Below are 18,043 nucleotides of genomic sequence, written 5' to 3' on the forward strand. Positions count from 1 at the left end.
TTGGTAGAGTTATATCACAATTACCAAGAAATGACAGGCAATTATGCTATTAGGCTAACGATATGTGGACATATCGGTACTATATTCAAGTTCTGTCAATTACCACTCTGCCCATGAAATACTGCTCTTTTTTTATACACTGTAACGTTAAGCCAGCGACTACATAATCTGTGCTGGATGTTGTTTTCAGGAGTGAAGACCAGGAACCTTGATATGTTACTGAACACTGAGGACAAAATCAATAGAGTGAGATAAGGCGTGAGAGCACGGCTGAGCGAGTAAAGGAAACTTCTTGTTTCCTGTGCTCTGATTACTGTGGAATGACCCGTATAAAACCTTGAACTGCCACTTCACCAACACAATGGTCAGTCAGGCTCACTACAACCACAACGAATGAAGATAGCAGGGCGACACCAAGGCAACTTCAAGTCCACGCATGAACACAGAATCTGAAAATCCTTAATCCCTCTAAACAATTATTATCCACAGGTTTCCATTACTTCCTGGTAACCATGGCGCCCAATCGGGCACAACGATGAGGTTGATGAGCGAGCAGATGGCAGGTCCTTTGGTGCCACCACCACCCGCTGTTTCACAGCCCAGCCGCACCTGTAGGGCGTGCGTCTCCGTGGATTAACTTAGCTATAAAAGGATTTAAAATCCTGCAGTGACACTGGGTCAGGATGTAGCCCAAACACTTGGACTGACTCACTCACTCACTCACTCGAGTTAATTACTCTCAATCTGGGTTGTGTTAGGAAGATGGAAACAAGCAAAGACGTCTCAGCAATGTCTTGTAATATAGGTTAGCGGTGCAAGAAAATATTCATAAACTAAAAATATCTTTCTTCAAAGCCCTGTATCTATATGGAAATAATGGTTTTGTGTTGTATTTAAGCTAGGGATAGACTGATTATCGGTGCTGATATTCGGCATTTTGACACATATAGGCATCAGGCTTTTCTTTTTTAATCCGATGGCCGATAAGAGATCAATTTATTTATTTATTTAAAATTTCAGTTAACTTTATAAGAGACACTGCTAACCCTGGGAACTCCCTGCACACTCCTTTTGCTTTTGTTTGAACTTAAAACAAAGATAAGTGAAAGATCATATAACATTTCAGTTATATTGAAATTTTGGAAAACTTTAGGGAGCTATTTAGTTTGAATTTTCATTTAACTTCATAAGACAAAAAATCTGTTAAATTAATCTGTTAAAAAATTAATAAGCATATGCTTAAAGGCATTTAAACGGAGTTGTTGTTGTGTTGGTGTTTGTATTATTCAAAATTTGGACGCCAATATTTTCACTTTTACTGCAAAAATGTGATTTCGGCTCCAAATGTTGGTTATCGACCTCCATGACGACTAATAATCGGTATCGGTACAACAAAAGTCAACTCAAATAACACTACTTACACAATCATAAGAGCACCAGCCTCTTTAATCTACTGATTGTGAGCGTCAGTAAATGGATGGTAAGTATTGATTTAATCAAGATGGTGCTCTTGACCCTAACCCCAACCATAGCCCTAACTAACCCTAACCCCAAGCCCAATCCTAACCATAACCCTAACCCCAACCCCAACCCCAACTAACCCCAACCCCAACTAACCATAACCCCAACCCCAACCCCAACCCCAACCCCAACCCCAACCCCAACCATAACCCCAACCATAACCATAACCATAACCATAACCATAACCATAACCATAACCATAACCATAACCATAACCCCAACCCCAACCCAATTTCAGTGGTAGGTGAAAAACACACCTGTATCAGCTGCTGTTTGAGCTTCTGTATCTCTGAGATGTTCAGTTCGCTGAGCAGGTCGTCCACGAGGCTGGGCACGGGAAAGAACAGGCCTTCCTTCCTTGGCGTTGAGACGCGGTTGTCGTCGGCGATGGCGTTGGCCAGCTTGGCGAAGCCGCTCTCGTACCCGCTCTCGTACCCTTGGAGAGCCTCGTCGTTGTTGGGCTCGGTCGCGGCGTCGTCACTGAACTTGAGGCCGTCCAGGGAGATGCTGAGTGGGCTGTGGGAGAACGAGGGAACGGCGTGTCATTTAGCATTCATTAGAGAGGGCGGCGAAGCTGGCGAAACCATCGTGTTTGCGCTCCATTCACCTGTGATACAGAGAGTCTCCGATGCTCATGTAGTGGGACAGCTCTTTCCTCAGGGAAGCCTTCAGCTCACGCTCGGTCTTGATGGTCTCCAGGGCCTCGCCGAGTTGACGCTCAGCAATCTCTTTCAGGCGGATGGCATCCTCCAGCTGGCTGTTGAGGAACTGAGTGTCCTCTTCCAGGCGACGGATCTCGTGCTTCAAACCCTCAAACTCCACCTGGGAAAAAAGAAGGATTTAAATGCAACGATCATAACCATGATAATGTCCGGAATATATCCACTTAATTTCTTCTCTAATTTATATGCTGAACCCTTTTTATATTGGTTACTAAAGGGAGAAGCTTATGATGAATAAAGGGAACAATCCAAACAACAAAAAACATGGAAAGAGAATTCACTGCTCAAGCACAAAAGCCACCATAAATTGAAATATTCTACTTGGAAATTCTTGGAAATTTGTTTTTTTCCCCCATTTGAATAAAACAAAGACATAATTATTCAAACACACACAATCAGATGATAGCCCTGTTAATGGGCACAGGAAAAAAATAAACCTCTTTACTGTATAAGAGGACGTTTTCATTATCATAATTGAATCTGAATATTTAAAAAAAGAAAAGACTAAATGCCTGAAGCTACCTTTATAATTAGGTCTCGCTGAAGAGACGACATGATGATAACAACCAGCAATCAGGGGACATTTATCAAAAAGGGGACGTTCTTCACGTTTTCCCAAAACCACCCCTCCTCATTTTTAGGTGGCATTTATTTGCAGGATTGAGACTTTGCTGCTCATTCCTCACCTGGCTCTGTTTGAGCACGGAGACCTGCTTCTGCAGCGAGATGTTCTCCTCCTCCAGCTCGGTGTAGTCCTGCAGGAGGCGAGCCTCCCGGAACTTGTACTCCTTGATGTCGTCGCGCAGCTGATTCCTCTGGAGCTCCACCATCTGGCTGTTCTGTAGAGACAAGAGAAGAAAGGAGCTGTGATCACAGTGATTTTTATTTTTTTATTTTTTTTTGTCACATTGCCTCTCTAACACTTTAAATTTGGCCAGATTAAGAAAGCTCTCCCATCTGGTCAAACCTGTGGTGGTGTGTGAGCTTGAGACGAGGAGTAACCACGTGTCTTTCCAGGCAAACGGCCATGACTAGAACACTCAGTCTGCCAGCTCTTGTGACACCAAACATACTATATCCTAATTTCTTTCTGCCATGATGAAAGCTCACTCACAGCTGAATTTTCGAGGACAAATTATTTTGTAGGTCAGCAGGGATAGGGAAACTGGAAGAAGCGTTTTGATCATGTGGTGCGGTGGAAATCAGAAACTCTATACTACTTTATTGAAAAGCCTTTGTAGAGCAGTGATCTTGAGTGATCGACAAAGACGGGCTTTGGGATGTCGACAGGCAACACAGCATTCATAACACACCGCTACTAACCCTAACCCTAACCCTAGGGTTACTACAGCTTTACCGTGAATTCTAATCAGCAGTAACAGTGCAAAGTCCCTCTGTTTACTGTTCTGCGATGACCAAGAATGCCCGGTGTAAATTCTACCACGACACCGCAACAAGATTCCCTGAAATTCAAGGTCAACACGGGGGAATACACAGCAATCTCAGTTAATGGAGTGGGAAAAACAAACAACGCCATTAAACTGTGTCAACAAGCCAGCGAAGCATCACAGATGAGTTAGCACATGTGCATTGCAAACTCTGGCCGTGCACTGCTGCTCCGGGAAGGCGACATTAATTATATAAAGTGCGAGAGAGAGAGAGGTAGGAGGCGTGCCCTTCCCCCACTTGTAGAAGGATCCGATCATCACCTGTGTCCTCGCGATACAATCCATCGCCTCCCCGTTTAACCCACCCATGCTGCTCCGTTCGAGGTTTGTCAGCACCCTCCCATCCCAAAATCGTATTGTGCATCCCGTGCAACTTACGGGTGTGAGGGGAGATAAGAGCTCTGAAGTAAGTGGATACCAGAGCTGTTTCTTGCTATATGCGGACTATGCAGCTACATAGGGCCCCACAGCCACCAGGGGGCCCCCAAACTGCAAGTTTAGACTCATATTTTATTATATTTTTGGGAATTAAAAGTACCTGTCTTTATTTGCAAGTATTGGATGCATTCATTATGCATATATTTGCAAAGCATGTAAGTGTTTTTGGGGTAATCAGAAAAATTTAGGAATCTTTAACTTTAGGGGCCCCCAAATAGTATTTCGCATACGGCCCCAAAACAGCTAGAAACAGCCCTGGTGGATACTCACTGAAGGAGATCGGGCCTCTCGCTCTGTTTTCAATCAAATAAACCAAACGTGTGTATGTGTGTGTGTAATGTGAGAAAGAGAAGAGTGAGCACGTGAAACAGATCTGTGTGTGTGTTTCTGACGTCTTTGAACTGACCTTGAATGGTCATGTGTGCAAGTGAGCGTGTCACCTGTAGAGTGTGTGTGTGTGTGTGTGTGTGTGTGTGTGTGTGTGTGTGTGTGTGTGTGTGTGTGGGTGCGGCAAAACTCTGATCCCACAGCAGCCGGTGCTGTCATTTCATGAATAATATGTTTAGATTTACATGTATGAGACAGAAAGATAAGAGTAGTGTGTGTACAGACAGGATTTGCATGCGTGTGTGTGTGTGTGTGTCCTTCCCTGACAAGAACATGGCAGCAATATCCTAATACCAGAGGGACAATTAGCGTTCCGATCCTGGTGGCCCCCCGTCCTCTCCTGCTGTCGCTGCATCACTCACCATCCCGGCTCTCCATCATTTCAGCCTCTGCAGAGAGGGCGGGGCTTTCACTTTGTGTACTTTCGGAAGCAACTGCCTCACTGAGAGCGAACACGGCCGCGATTACTCCCTGAAACAGAGTCGGTGATGAAGGGTGTCCTGATGCCTGTAATGTGCAAAAGGCAACACACTCGGTATGTGTCCCAGTTGTTGCAAATTTATCGATTACACCCTTTAATTTCTGGGTTCAAACCCCGGTTGGAACAACTTCAAGCTCCAGTTGGAAAAAACATGGGATGAATGTATGTATGAATGATCGTGGTGGTCGGAGGGGCCGTTTGGCGCACATTGGCAGCCACGCTTCTGTCAGTCTGCTCCAGAGCAGCTGTGGCTACATGTAGCTTACCACCACCAGTGACAATGCCATCCATCCATCCATCCATCCATCCATCCATCCCATCCATCAACTACCGCTTCATCCTCCACCAGAGGGTCGAGGGGGCGGGGTGCTGTGCCTATCTCAGCTGACATTGGGCGATAGGCGGGGTCACACCCTGGACAGTTCGCCAGTCCATCACAGGTCCACATATAGAGACAAACAAACATTCACTCACACTCTCACACCTACGGTCAATTTAGAGTGACCAATTCATCTAATCCCCATATCGCATGTTTTTGGACTGTGGAAGGAAGCCGGAGAACCTGGAGAAAACCCACACACACACGGGGAGAACATGCAAACTCTTGCTTGTTTTCTTGCTGCAAAGGCAAGAATGCTAACCACTACACCAACCGTGGGCCCACCAGTGAGAATGGTGTCTTTGGGTGTCTAGAAAAGCGCTCTAGAAATGTAATGAATAATAATAATAATAATTGTTCTGTGTTTTCCAACTCCTTTTACCATGTCAGAGACTTTCAACCACCCATTCAAAATATTTAATTCTAATGGTCTCCCGTTGAGTCCAAAAATGCACCACTGTGGATTTTTCTTGTAGTTAAATATCTAATTTCCCTCAGGAATGCACACAACGAAGACACAATTTGTTCCATTTATTTGTAACCGGAGTTTATTCGTTCATTTTTTAGCTCACCGAGAGAGGAACAGCGGACAAAATACTCTAATGTTGATGAAGAATACGCACTCTCCTCATTTGCTCGGCGTGATAATTCAGTTTTATGTGCGCAGCTGAGTCAAAGGTGCATTAATATTCATGATTTTGTTTGTGCGCATGTCTGATGAACGTGGGCGTTCTCGCCCCCATCTTGGTCGGTGCATTAGTGAATAATGCATGAGCTTAATACAGATCAGTGCTGCCACTAAGCCGATGTGTTTACACCGTGAGGAAACTGAATGAAAAAACGAGGTGAATCAGTCTCAGTAAAGGACTCAATTAGACCAACATATACACAAGTATTTCAAATAGATTCTAACATCATCTCAAACAGAAATGTATCTCTCTTTTATTGAACTCAAAGCTGTGCCAGCTGCTCTCTTCCAGGTCAGGGTTATGTGGCTCAGCTGGAGGGTCACTGTCGCTCGGTGCTGGTGAATACAGGCCAGCACCGCAACTGATTAAGGTCCCCCCTCCAATCTGATTACAATGCACAGCAGGGTTTTGACCTTTCACTTTGTTTTCACATCCGCTGCCTGTGCCACACTGAACCCTAACCCCCCAGAGACTGCACTGGGGGTGGGAGTTACACTGACCTGATGCCTCACAAAATCATCAAGTATAATGAGCAGAGGTTGTGTATCTGTGTGTACTCCTTAAGAGTCCTTACACACAGGTTAGAGGTACACTACCATTGGGCTCACTTAGAAATGTCCTTATTTTTGAAGGTAAAGCACTTTTTTTTCAATGAATATAACATTAAATGAATCATAAATACACTCTATACATTGTTATTGTGGTAAACGACTATTCTAGCTGCAAACGTTAATGGAATATGTACATAGGTGTATAGAGGCCCATTTCACTGTGTTCTAGAAGACGTTGTTTAGGCTGCCCAAAAGAATGTCCTTAAAAGGACAGCTGCACAAACGCATGCATGTGTGTGGGCTTTGATGCTATAAGGTGTGACATGTTTAAGGTGCCACCAGGAGAGATTTTGTCAATGAGAAGCCTTTAAATGGCTTTAGGTCTGTGTGTGGTTTGCCATTACCTGCTGCCTGCTGTCTGGACAGCTGCTTTAACACACACATATATATACTGACCTCCATGCTAAGTGGGCGGGGCAGTGAGGACACCAGGTTGTAATCATACAAAAACATGCAGGAGATGCCTAATGAACTGGGTTATTATAGTTAACGAAGTCTACAACTAAAACTAGCAGTGAAAAATTACTTAGCGTAACTAAACTGAATTGTAGATGTATTCAGAATACAGAGTTTTACTTTTATTTTGCCTGCAGGTTTTAAAGGTTAAAAACTAAACAAACTAGTAAATCATTTGGTGAATTAACTAAAACTAAACTGAAATAAAAAAGCAAACTGAAAACCTAAAAAAAAACCTAAAAAAAAACAAAAAAACTTACTAATGCATTTGATTTTACTTTCCAGTATATATTTAACCATCTTTTTCTCAGTACATGTTTGTGTCAACAACTGACTTTCATATCAAAAGACAATATAATAAAATGACTGTTAACAATGGTTAATGCTCTTTTCTCGTGTTTGGTGAACAGTGAAACAGGCCTAGCCTAAACAAAGGGGTAAAAATAAAGCACTTAACATTTCCTGACTCTCTGTTGTCGTATAGGCTCGGAAAAGCTGTGCCAGTTAAAGGTGCCGTATGTAAGAATGTGGCCAAAAACGGTTACTACACTCAAATTCAAAATACCGAGGTCTTTTAGGTTTGGTTTTCTGACGTAACTGGCAACCCGTGGTTGCTCGGCAGCTGAGACTCTACTGACTGCAATGATTGGTAGACGTAAACATGATTTCAAAACGTAAACATGATTTGCAGTCTGCAAAATAATTTTTTTTAATGCAAATATTTTGTCTGTACTGTTGTTGTTGGTGAGTTCAGTTTGTTATATGAACATTATTCCTGAGTCTCTGTGACATATTAGGAAGATTTTATGGCCAGTTGCTTTAGATTTATGACATAATGCACCTTTAAAATACAAATGCTTCTTCATCAAAATGTGTTATAATTATAAAATGACTTCATGGAAAAAAAAGGTCAGGGTCTGCAGGAGGAGGCGCCATCTGGGTCTGGATCCAGACTGTGGCTCCACCTGATAACATAGCAGTATTTTACTGCTCTAATAAAGTTTTCTCTTGGTCACACGGGTAAAGAACCACTACTCTACTCGGTTTTATCTCCGACACTTTCCACTAACCATTAAACTACTTTTGACAGCACGGCGGAGCTGAGCCTGCTTAAATCTCAGCAAAGCTCTGAACTATTTCGTACTGGGTTTAAGCCGCTGGAACTTCTATTTCAATGGGAAATAGCTCCATTACTTAAATAAGCCATGGTGGCAAAGTTGAGGCTTAACAAGAATAGATTAGGAATGTTTTAATGTTTTAATGCTTTGTTCAACTCCAGAAACTCCAGCTTGTTTTTCTACAAAATTCTCCCAGATGGCAAAATACTTTATTATTGATATAACAGCAATATAAATGTATTCAAATTCTCACTCTGATGCCTTCCACTTGCAAATACACATATATTCATTTTTACCCCCACAAATAACAGTCCCTGCAAAGTGCAGAGAGGCTCCCAGATGGAAATGGAAGTGCTGTCTTCTAAAGCCTCCAGCTCTCAGTTTCTTTTGTCTGATACCACTGACCTCCATTTTACCAACACTACTACTGCTCTCATTTTTTTCCACCATGTATCCCATTCGTTCCTATCTTTTTCTTTTCAGCAAATGTCTCAATAACACATGAAACCCCACCAAAACAACAGTGTTGTGCATATGCCAGGCCTGTATGTGGCGCTGTAACATCACCACAGGAATACACCAGAAAAAGAGAAAGTCGATTATTTTCTCCAAATCGATAAATGTAAAAAAAAAAAAAGTTGACTAGTGTTTGACAAACCTGGAAATGACGATGTTCTTGAACATCTTGTTTTCTTTGTTATGTGGAGCAAAGAAACCATTCCCATTTAAGAAGCTAAAACAATCTGAAATCTTGTTTTAATAATGAAAAAAATCTTCAAGCCAATTAATTGATGATCAAAATGGTTGACGATTCATTTAGGCTGGCTCCAGGGTCGCAAAACGCAAAAACGCAAAAACACAAAAAAATTAACCCACCTACAGCCAAACAACAACAAACATGTCGGATTATATCCATCATTCAAGTCGCCTTAGCTGCTCTCATATCTATCCAGGAGTCATTTCAACAATTAAATCGAGTTAATGTTTTGGTTTTCGACTGTGGGCTACTCAGCGCTACTAGAGTGAAGTAGAAGGACGTTTCAGCGCATGAGCGCGCTCCTGGTGTTGTTGTATGACCGTGCTTCACAGCGCCACCTAGCCACCTGGCATGCATACTACATCAAATTTCACACACTTTTGCGTCACCGTGTGCATGCAGATTTCCACCCAAAGACGCCCGTCCAAACGCGAAATAAAAAGTGGGAACGCAAAGCCACTTTTGCGGTTTGTGTTCAGATCGTTGTCGTGTAAAGCTAACCTTAGTAATCGATTAATAATCGATTAACTGTTTCCGCTCTAGAGCTATGACATTGTCGGTTTCCCAAAGTTGAGCATGCATAGGTGGCTCCCAAATTGCTGGTTCGGCATGAATACAAATCCAACATCAATACTTTTGTGGATTTTCCTAAACTCGTGCTCATGTGCCCTTAGTTCCATCATGCTCAATATACACTGTGTATATTGAGCTTCCAAGACTGAGGCGAGCTCAAGAGAAAAAACTAAACTTTTGCACCATCCTTAAGGCTGTGCAGCACATTAAAGGTCACGTCAGCCTACGTTAAAGCTAAATCTACAGGAGCGACGGGAGATGAATCACACATGTATTACAGCTCAACCCCCCCCCCAGTATAGATTTATACAGAGCAAAAGAATAATGACGCTCAGGGGCCTGTCAGAGACACGAATGTGGGAGTGAAAGCACATCTGCCTTTATCCTCCTCATCTCTGCAAGCCATTGTCATTCTGTTCAGAAGACTCCGTTAGGGAAGAGGAGACACCATCAAGGTCGCGTTTGATAATTAAAACAGAAAGTGAAAGGAGGCTTGTGACTGTGTGGCCGATGGCTCCGTTTTTTTTTAATGTTGGAAAACCCCCACAGGGTAAAAGTGTGCATGCGTGCACTTAGCAGTCAATTAGCGATTTTCTTTTTAGGTCACATTGATGGAAGTGGAGACATGTACGCGCGAACATTAGATATATTCAACGACCAGGCCTGTGTGTGTGTGAGAGATTATAAGGGTTTTAAGCAAAATGACAAACACTGTTTGGGATAAACAGAGAGGTCTTTGAGTGACTTGTTCTGTTCGGGGACTAAAATGATCCAAAACAGTGCCAGGCATCGTGAGATGCAGTGGGAGCAACAAGATTAAGTGATGGTGGATGCTGCGAGCAGATAAGCCAGTCATATCCGGAGGGTTCAGTGAAGGTTGAAGGGTCAGTTGTGACAGCAGCAGCAGCAGCAGCAGCAGCAGGAGCAGCAATGTCTCATGTAACTAGAATTACCAAGCAGCAGTTTTATGCCTGAACATTTTCTTTTATCAGACTCATATTACATGTATTTGTTGACTTAAAAGGACTCTATTGTTCAAGAGGAAAATTATATTTTTCAGGCCACTGTTACTCTGGGCTTTTACCATCAAGTACCAAATTATAGGACCGCTCGCAGGACTTCACAGAGAAATTTCCCGTAGTTTCTTTGTCAGAGCGCTGAGGCCAGGCCTTTTGATGTAGAGAAAATCCTTTGACAAATTTTAATCATTAACCTGTCAGGAACATATGGACCGAGTTTGACGCAGCTAGCTCAGACGTGCTAGGACGAGTTCGTTCAAATGTGTAGACAAGCCATTTTTGTTTTTCCAAAATGGCTGACTTCTGGGTGGGCGGAGCTAATGAAAGTACATTAGAAATTTGTTTGGAATCATGAGAGTAACAAGTGTAGCAAGTTTGGTTAAAATTGGAACGACTATGTGCGAAAAATCCCAAATTTTTCACAATTTATACAATTTTGGCCACTTTCTCTTGCACCAAAAAAAACGGCAGAATTCCTCAAGGTTACCCAGAATGCTTTGTGTGTTTTTGATATAACAAAGATGGCGCCGAAAGCAGAGAAACGAATACGCTACAAATTAAGTATTTTCTTTTACTGACATCATTGTTGCATAACATTTATTTTTATTTTACGATCTTTTGTCAATAGCCGGCCGGTGTGGACTCGCGATCGTTTGCTATCGTTTACCCTTCAATAAGCCGTGGTGTGTGGTAACTGTCAGCTGAATATGTCCGTGGTTGTGGTATTTGTATGAGTATCATCTTATAACTAACTGACAACCTAATAATTTGACTGACAAACGGATCATAATAAATAATCGTGACGTAAATGTGTTCTTCTTCTTCTTCTTTTTTGGAGTCGACAGACTGGACGCAGAAGACATATCTGCATTTAAGGGGTGTCCCATTTCTAAGTGACAAAATAACCCTCAACACTTGGTTTTGAGGGCCAGTAAAGAATAAGGGTTGAGCTTGAGGGTTAAGATTGAGGGTTAAGATAGGAATTGGAATTGGCCCATAGACTGACACACTCACCAAATTTCATCTAGATTCGACGACTTTTGTCTGACCATGACCTGACTTCTGGGGGCGCTATAGAGCCCTGGTACAGGTTCATGTCCTATGCCACTATCACATATTTTGCTGAGTTTTTTATGCACGTTAACCCCCTAAAAAAATGAGCGCAACATCAGATAAAAATCGTTTATAGCTAATTATGAGTTCATCCATGAGTGAACATTTGCACCAAATCTTAAAGAACTTCCCTGAAGGTGCTCTTGAGATATTGTGTTCTCAAGATGAAAGCACAACTCACTGTCGCCAGGCCCTGAGGGCATACACAAATGGAAACTGAAGAAGCGGCCGTCTGGGCATCATCTCCTTCTCCACACCTCTGTTGCTTCGGTTACCTTCGTTTTCTTTCAGGACCATTTTTTTTTGCAACCCTTTCCCCATTTGTCTTTCCGCACAGGCAACTCCCGCAGGACAGGAGATGATCTATCTTGGCGTTAATGTCGCAAGATAATAACAAGGCGCTCGACATCAACACCCCAGAGGCCTCTGGGAGAGTCCTGTTACATTAGCCTCACGTCAGATGGAAATAACAGAGGAACAAAAGATCGACCCCTTGCACTTGGGTCTTTTTATGGCTCGTGTCTGACCTTTCAATTATTAAGTCCAAGCTCCAGCGTTGCGGCGCGAAACTGAACTTCTGATCCTCCGCGGCCGTGCGCTCTCATTTCAGTTGCACGCAAAAAAAAAACGTTGACCTTCATTGGGCTAAAATGTTCAGATTAAGCCAACCATCAATGCAGACACTTCCTTCTCTCTTTCTCAATCCCTTATTTCTCTGTCAGGTGTTTAATCCAGCAATTGAAGCAGAAGCAGCACTTCAATCTGGCTACAGCTGCCGTGTCAATGGGGTGGTGATGGGGGGGTAACCAATCATGTTTAACATTTGAATGGCGTCCACATTATGGTGATTGACAAACACCACAACACTGTCGTGTAAGTGACTGAGTGTTAATGGTCTGAGGTAGAGCTGAAACGATTATTAATCGATTACTAAATGAATCGTCAACTATTTTGATCATCGTTAATCGGTTTGAAGCTTTTTTCATGATTAAAACAAGATTTCTGATCGTTACAGCTTCTTAACCTCCTCTTCACGGTTGCCCCCGATACCGGGGGCAGCGTCAGACGCAGCGACATAAGCGTCATAAAACCATGTCTAACTTAGAATATAAACCATTCTTATGTTCACCAAACACAAAACACTGACGGATCAAACCAGCAGGAGCGGAAAAAAAAGGGTTACACATTGAAAAGCGGCACCGGAGCGTCATCGCGATTATGTAAACAAAGAAAACACGTGTCGACTGCACAGCGGAGAATCCACAGATTCCAGTGGTACCATTTTTATCACTCTACGACCAAGATTCACGGCTCCAGCCCCAAAATAAGAGCAAAACAACAACTGACTTTCAAGAACTACAAGCAGAAATGTTGTCTTACCTTTGCTGTGAATCAAAACAAGTGAAGAACTACACTTCCCAGCATGCTTTGGGATACAAATCCCAGGTCTGATTGATCATTAAAGAACGACATTAGATCGTTCTGATTAGAGAAAGGCGTATGTCTGCATAAATGCGTCATATGTATTTATGTCCTTTTGACTCGCTAATGAAGTGATTGACACGCATTTGGATTCTACCGGTTTAGAGGTTTAAAACGAGCTGTCAATCACCCTACTTGACCAAGGTAAGCCAGAGCTATGGCGCTATCCAGGTTTGACAAACATTGATCAACATTTTCTAAAGTTTACTGACATTTTATGGATTACTCGATTAAACTTGAAAATATTCTTTAGTTGCAGCTCTCGTCTGCGGAAGGAATCATTCTTAAAAATGTAGGTCAGGCAAACAACAGCGGAGTTAACAGAGTGTGATCCCATCTTTGCTCGATCATTTCCTGTGAGGCAGGCGACGGGAATCCCCACTCTCCCACCGAGCATCATGGTCGCCCTCATCACTGCAGGCGCATTCCTCTCCCAGACATGAGATGAATGACTATAATGAAGTCACGCCTGTTAGAGTGCCGCATCCTTACAGCGTCACAGGCTCTTCGGAGGAGGTTTTATCCTGTCGACTCGACGTAGCAGCGAGACACGTCGTCTTATCAGTCACCGGGGGCTAACATTCGAGTCTTTGGCATGAGACACTAACGCCGCCAGAGAGGTTCAAAACCAGCTGAAACGATGCAGCTAAATGGTTGTGAATGAACTGAGACAAAAGCCATTTTATAGCGTCCATGTCTGTGGGATTACAACACTTTCTTTTCATTGATGTGTCTAATTTCATTCCCAAGCCTTTTTTTTTTAAAGGAAGCTACTGTATATTATGGCTGTAAAAAGCTCTCACCCTGAATATGAGATCTTTATTTTATTGATCTATGGTCCATGGTGCTAGGAGGAACATCAAAAATACTTGCTCTATACTACAGCGACAACTCCCGATTATTTTCACGATTAATCACTTGGTCCATAAAATGTCAGAAAAACAAATCAGTGTTTGTCAAACCTGGAAATGAGTCCACAAACCAAAATGATTCAGTTTTTAATGATTTATTTGTTATATAAAGCAAAGATATTCACATTTAAAGCTCACATAGAGTGGTCCTGTTGCACATATATGTGAGTTATGGAGGTCTACTTACATACATTAACTTGTTTTTATGGTCAAAAACCTCCTAGTTGCTGTAAACGAGCCGATAGAAATTCTCTTTTCTGACTCTGTTTCCCAGCCGCGATATTTCAGACTCAACTCTCACCCCGGTTTCCCAACTGTCTTGTGATTGGCCAGTACCTGGAAGTGACATATTCAGCACACCCACTCTAAGAAGCGCAGCTCCCCCCTCTGGAACGGTGGATGCACTGCTACTCATTATCAAAACATTGTTTTAACAATGTTAAAAAATAGCTTTATCACGACTCCCCACCACAGTCCCTTTTTATGTTGTTTACGTAACCGGACCAGGTTTTTCAGAGATCTCGCTGAGCCCGAGATTACAATAAAACACAGCGTTCTCAGCAATGGCTGAACTGTTTGTTTAGAACCTTCAGGGCTTCGTAAAACAAGGTCATGACGCAGATACACAATTGGAACTTCCGGTCTAGGTCCGCTTTAAGAAGCTTAAACAATTAGAAATCTTTTTTTAATCATAAAAAAAAGCTTCAAACCGATTATCAAAGTAGTTGACGATTCATTTTGTAATCGATCATTTCAACTCTGCACTATTATTCATAAAAGTGCTAAGTAGAACCATTTAAGGTTCTTCGGCTTGTCCTCATAGGAGAACCCTTTTTGGCTCCAGGTAGAACCTTTTTATAAAGGTTCCACCTTGAACCCTTTGTTCAGGAAAGGGGTTTTAAAGGGTTCTCTGGATCAAAATAGTTCTTACTGAAACCATTAGTGTCACCAAGAACCCTTGAAAAACCCTTTCTTCAGAAAAGGTTTTTTCAGAAGCAAATGGTTCCAGGTAGAACCTCAGCCCCTGACCCTTTTGGAACCCTTATTTCTAAAAGTATATACTAGGTCATGAGAGCGGAGTGGAGGCAGAGAGAGATTTTGACCGGAGTGTGCAGCGGCATATGAAAAAATAATGTGTCACCTCATCTCTTATTCTGTTTCACTCTTCACTCTGTGTGTGTGGAAGAGGGAGATAAGGAAGCACCTGCGATCTCCACGGCTGCATGTAGAAGCTGCGTCTCGTGGGGTCACAGGAGGATGCACTTTGATTTGACTTTGTGATTTTCCTCTTGTGGCGTCTTTCTTCCTGAGAACTTTACTTCAGAGAGAAAGAGAGAGGAGCTGCATCTTAAAGCTCTCATAGAACCCAAGTTCCAATTAAGGCTGTTTTTTTAGTGTTTATCTGCGTCATTACCTCGTTTACGAAGCCCTGAAGGTTCAAAACAAACAGTTCAGCCACTGCTGAGAACGCTGTGTTTTATTGTAATCTCGGGCTCAGCGAGATCTCTGAAAAAACCCCGGTCCGGTTACGTAAACAGCGGTTCTCCTGAACAGCAGATCCTCCTGCTCCGGGCACTAGTCCGGGCACATCCGGTTTGCGTACATTGAACCGCAGAAGAAGAATAACGTCCGTTGTGGAGGTGTTTCACGAGCGACAGTGTCTACTGACTCTTCGTCTTTCGGGTCACAGTCGAAAGACGAAGCTAATTTTAAACATTGTTAAAGGTCACATAGAGTGGTCCTGTTGCACATATATGTTAGTTATGGAGGTCTACTTACATATATTAAGTTGTTTTTATGGTCAAAATCCTCCTAGTTGATGTAAACGAGTCAATTGAAATCTGTCCTTTTCGAAGCGCTTGTCAGTCGCGCTATTTCAGCCATAAATCTCGCCCGAGAAGACAGAGTGTGTTGTGATTGGCCAGCCAGCGTAGAGCCTTCCCACCTGTGTTGTGATTGGCCAGGTATCTGGAAGTGACGTAATCTATCACGTCAGCTCTCAGAAGCGCAGCTCCCTCTCTGGAGCGGTGGATGCATTGCTACTCATTATCAAAACATTGTTTTAACAGTAGCTTAAAAATAGCTTCGTCACGACTCCCCGCCGCAGTCCCTTTATGACTTTAAACCGGAGTCAGACCCAGAGTCAGAAGACACTGTTGCTCGTGAAACACCTCCACAACGGACGTTATTCTTCTTCTGCGGTTCAATGTACGCAACCGGATGTGCCCGGACTACCGCCCGGAGCAGGGCGATCGGTTGTTCAGGAGAACCGCTGCTTACGTAACTATTACGGGATTTTCAGTGATCTCGTTGAGCCCCGAGATTACAATAAAACACAACGTTCTCAGCAATGGCTGAACTGTTTGTTTTGAACCTTCAGGCTTCATAAACAAGGTAATGACGCAGATACACACCAACAAAAACAGCGATAATAGGAACTTCCAGTCTAGTTCCGCTTTAAAACAATGTTTTGATAATGAGTAGCAGTGCATCCACCGTTCCAGACGGGGGAGCTGCGCTTCCGAGAGCTGGTGTGCTAATTACGTCACTTCCAGGTATTGGCCAATCACAAGACAGTTGGGAAGGCTCTCGTTGGCTGGCCAATAAACATCAAAGTCTGTCTTCTGGGGGTGAGATTTCAGTCTGAAACAGCGCGACTGATGAGAGCTTCAGTGAGGAGAGATTTCTATCTGCTCATTTACAGCAACTAGGAGGTTTTTGAGCATAAAAACAAGTGAATGTATGTAAGTAGACCTCCATAACTAAAATATATGTGCAACAGGACCACTCTATGGGGGATTTAAAGTGCCAGTCATTGCGTGGCTGCAGCTGAAAAGAGTTGTCAAAAAGTTAGAAGAATAAATCTGCCTCCTGTGAAACGTCAATAATTGAATTTGGCAAAAAACAGACAACAGACAGTTACAGCCCAACTGTCGGTTGAAATTGAGGCATTCAATCCCCCTCCAGACAGATTGGCGACATTGTCTCTGTAAAGCAGCACAATCGTTCACCGCTGGTGTTGAATTTACTCTCATTAACCTTTTTTTTTTTTCTTTAACGGATTATCAGACTCCTTCTTTTCCTTTGTCACCGTTCTCATCACCTTCTCGTGCGCTCGCCTCCCTTCTCTCCCAAGCGAGAGCTAATTTGAAAGCGAGGAGACAAAGACCTCTTTCAGTTTGGTCACAATGCCAACCTCAGTGCCCAAGCTCCCTTCACTGCCACACACACACACGCTCCTCCTCGCACCCACAGACATGCCAGTAGAAGGGTGTCATTATCTACCATAAGCGGGGCCGATTTACACTCCAGCCTCTTTTATTTGGCCAATTAGAGTTAGCGGAGGCCCGTGGAGTCGCTCGAGAGTCGTTAAAATGAGTATGGCAACACGTGCAACACCCATTTACACTGAAAACCTGGAGATTAGACCTGGCACAGAATATATGATAATCTGGAACGTGGGGGTAAAAGTCCACAGTTCAAATCCTGCTTCAAACTAGAGCCTTGCGAGCCATGTGGAGTTGGCATGGGTTTTCCCCGGGGTATACTCCCTCCCACAGTCCCTAGATACTCAGATTGTGGTTCGGTTAATTTGAAGACTCTAAATTGCAAGGTATTCTTTGCAGGGTGTAACCCTAACGTCTTTTGCCCAATATCAGCTGGGACTGGATAAACGGTATACACAACGCCCAGACAGGAAAAAGTTATCTAAAATCAAACGAAGGACGAGCATGTGACGGGTGGTCGGTAAATAACCTTAAATGGGAGATTTAGGAAGTCATCATGTTTTATATCCACTGCTGTTCAAACGTTTGGGGTCACCTATACAATTCGTTTGTGTTTTCGAGGGCTGTAACGATTCACAAACTCAAGAACATAAATAAATAAATAACCAAAGATTTCTCTCTTTTCTGTAACAAAATAATACTAATAAAGTA

At 42.9% G+C, this 18,043-nt stretch overlaps 1 protein-coding gene across 1 annotated transcript in view; it reads right to left on the reverse strand.

Annotated features, from left to right (window-relative positions):
• The window catches only part of LOC310931879 (BICD cargo adaptor 2), a gene marked incomplete at its 5' end in the record, with an annotated part of 61,217 nt that overhangs the window by 12,415 nt on the left and 30,759 nt on the right, over window positions 1-18,043 (reverse strand). Inside the window, 3 exons of the mRNA XM_083895118.1 lie at window positions 1,779-2,037; window positions 2,129-2,343; window positions 2,930-3,082. Of these exons, the coding sequence (XP_083751244.1) occupies window positions 1,779-2,037; window positions 2,129-2,343; window positions 2,930-3,082 (627 nt within the window). The remainder of the gene's footprint in view (window positions 1-1,778; window positions 2,038-2,128; window positions 2,344-2,929; window positions 3,083-18,043) is intronic.

The sequence above is a fragment of the Microchirus variegatus genome, assembly GCF_963457635.1.
Source record: "Microchirus variegatus genome assembly, chromosome: 9".
Taxonomy (NCBI): Eukaryota; Metazoa; Chordata; class Actinopteri; order Pleuronectiformes; family Soleidae; genus Microchirus; species Microchirus variegatus.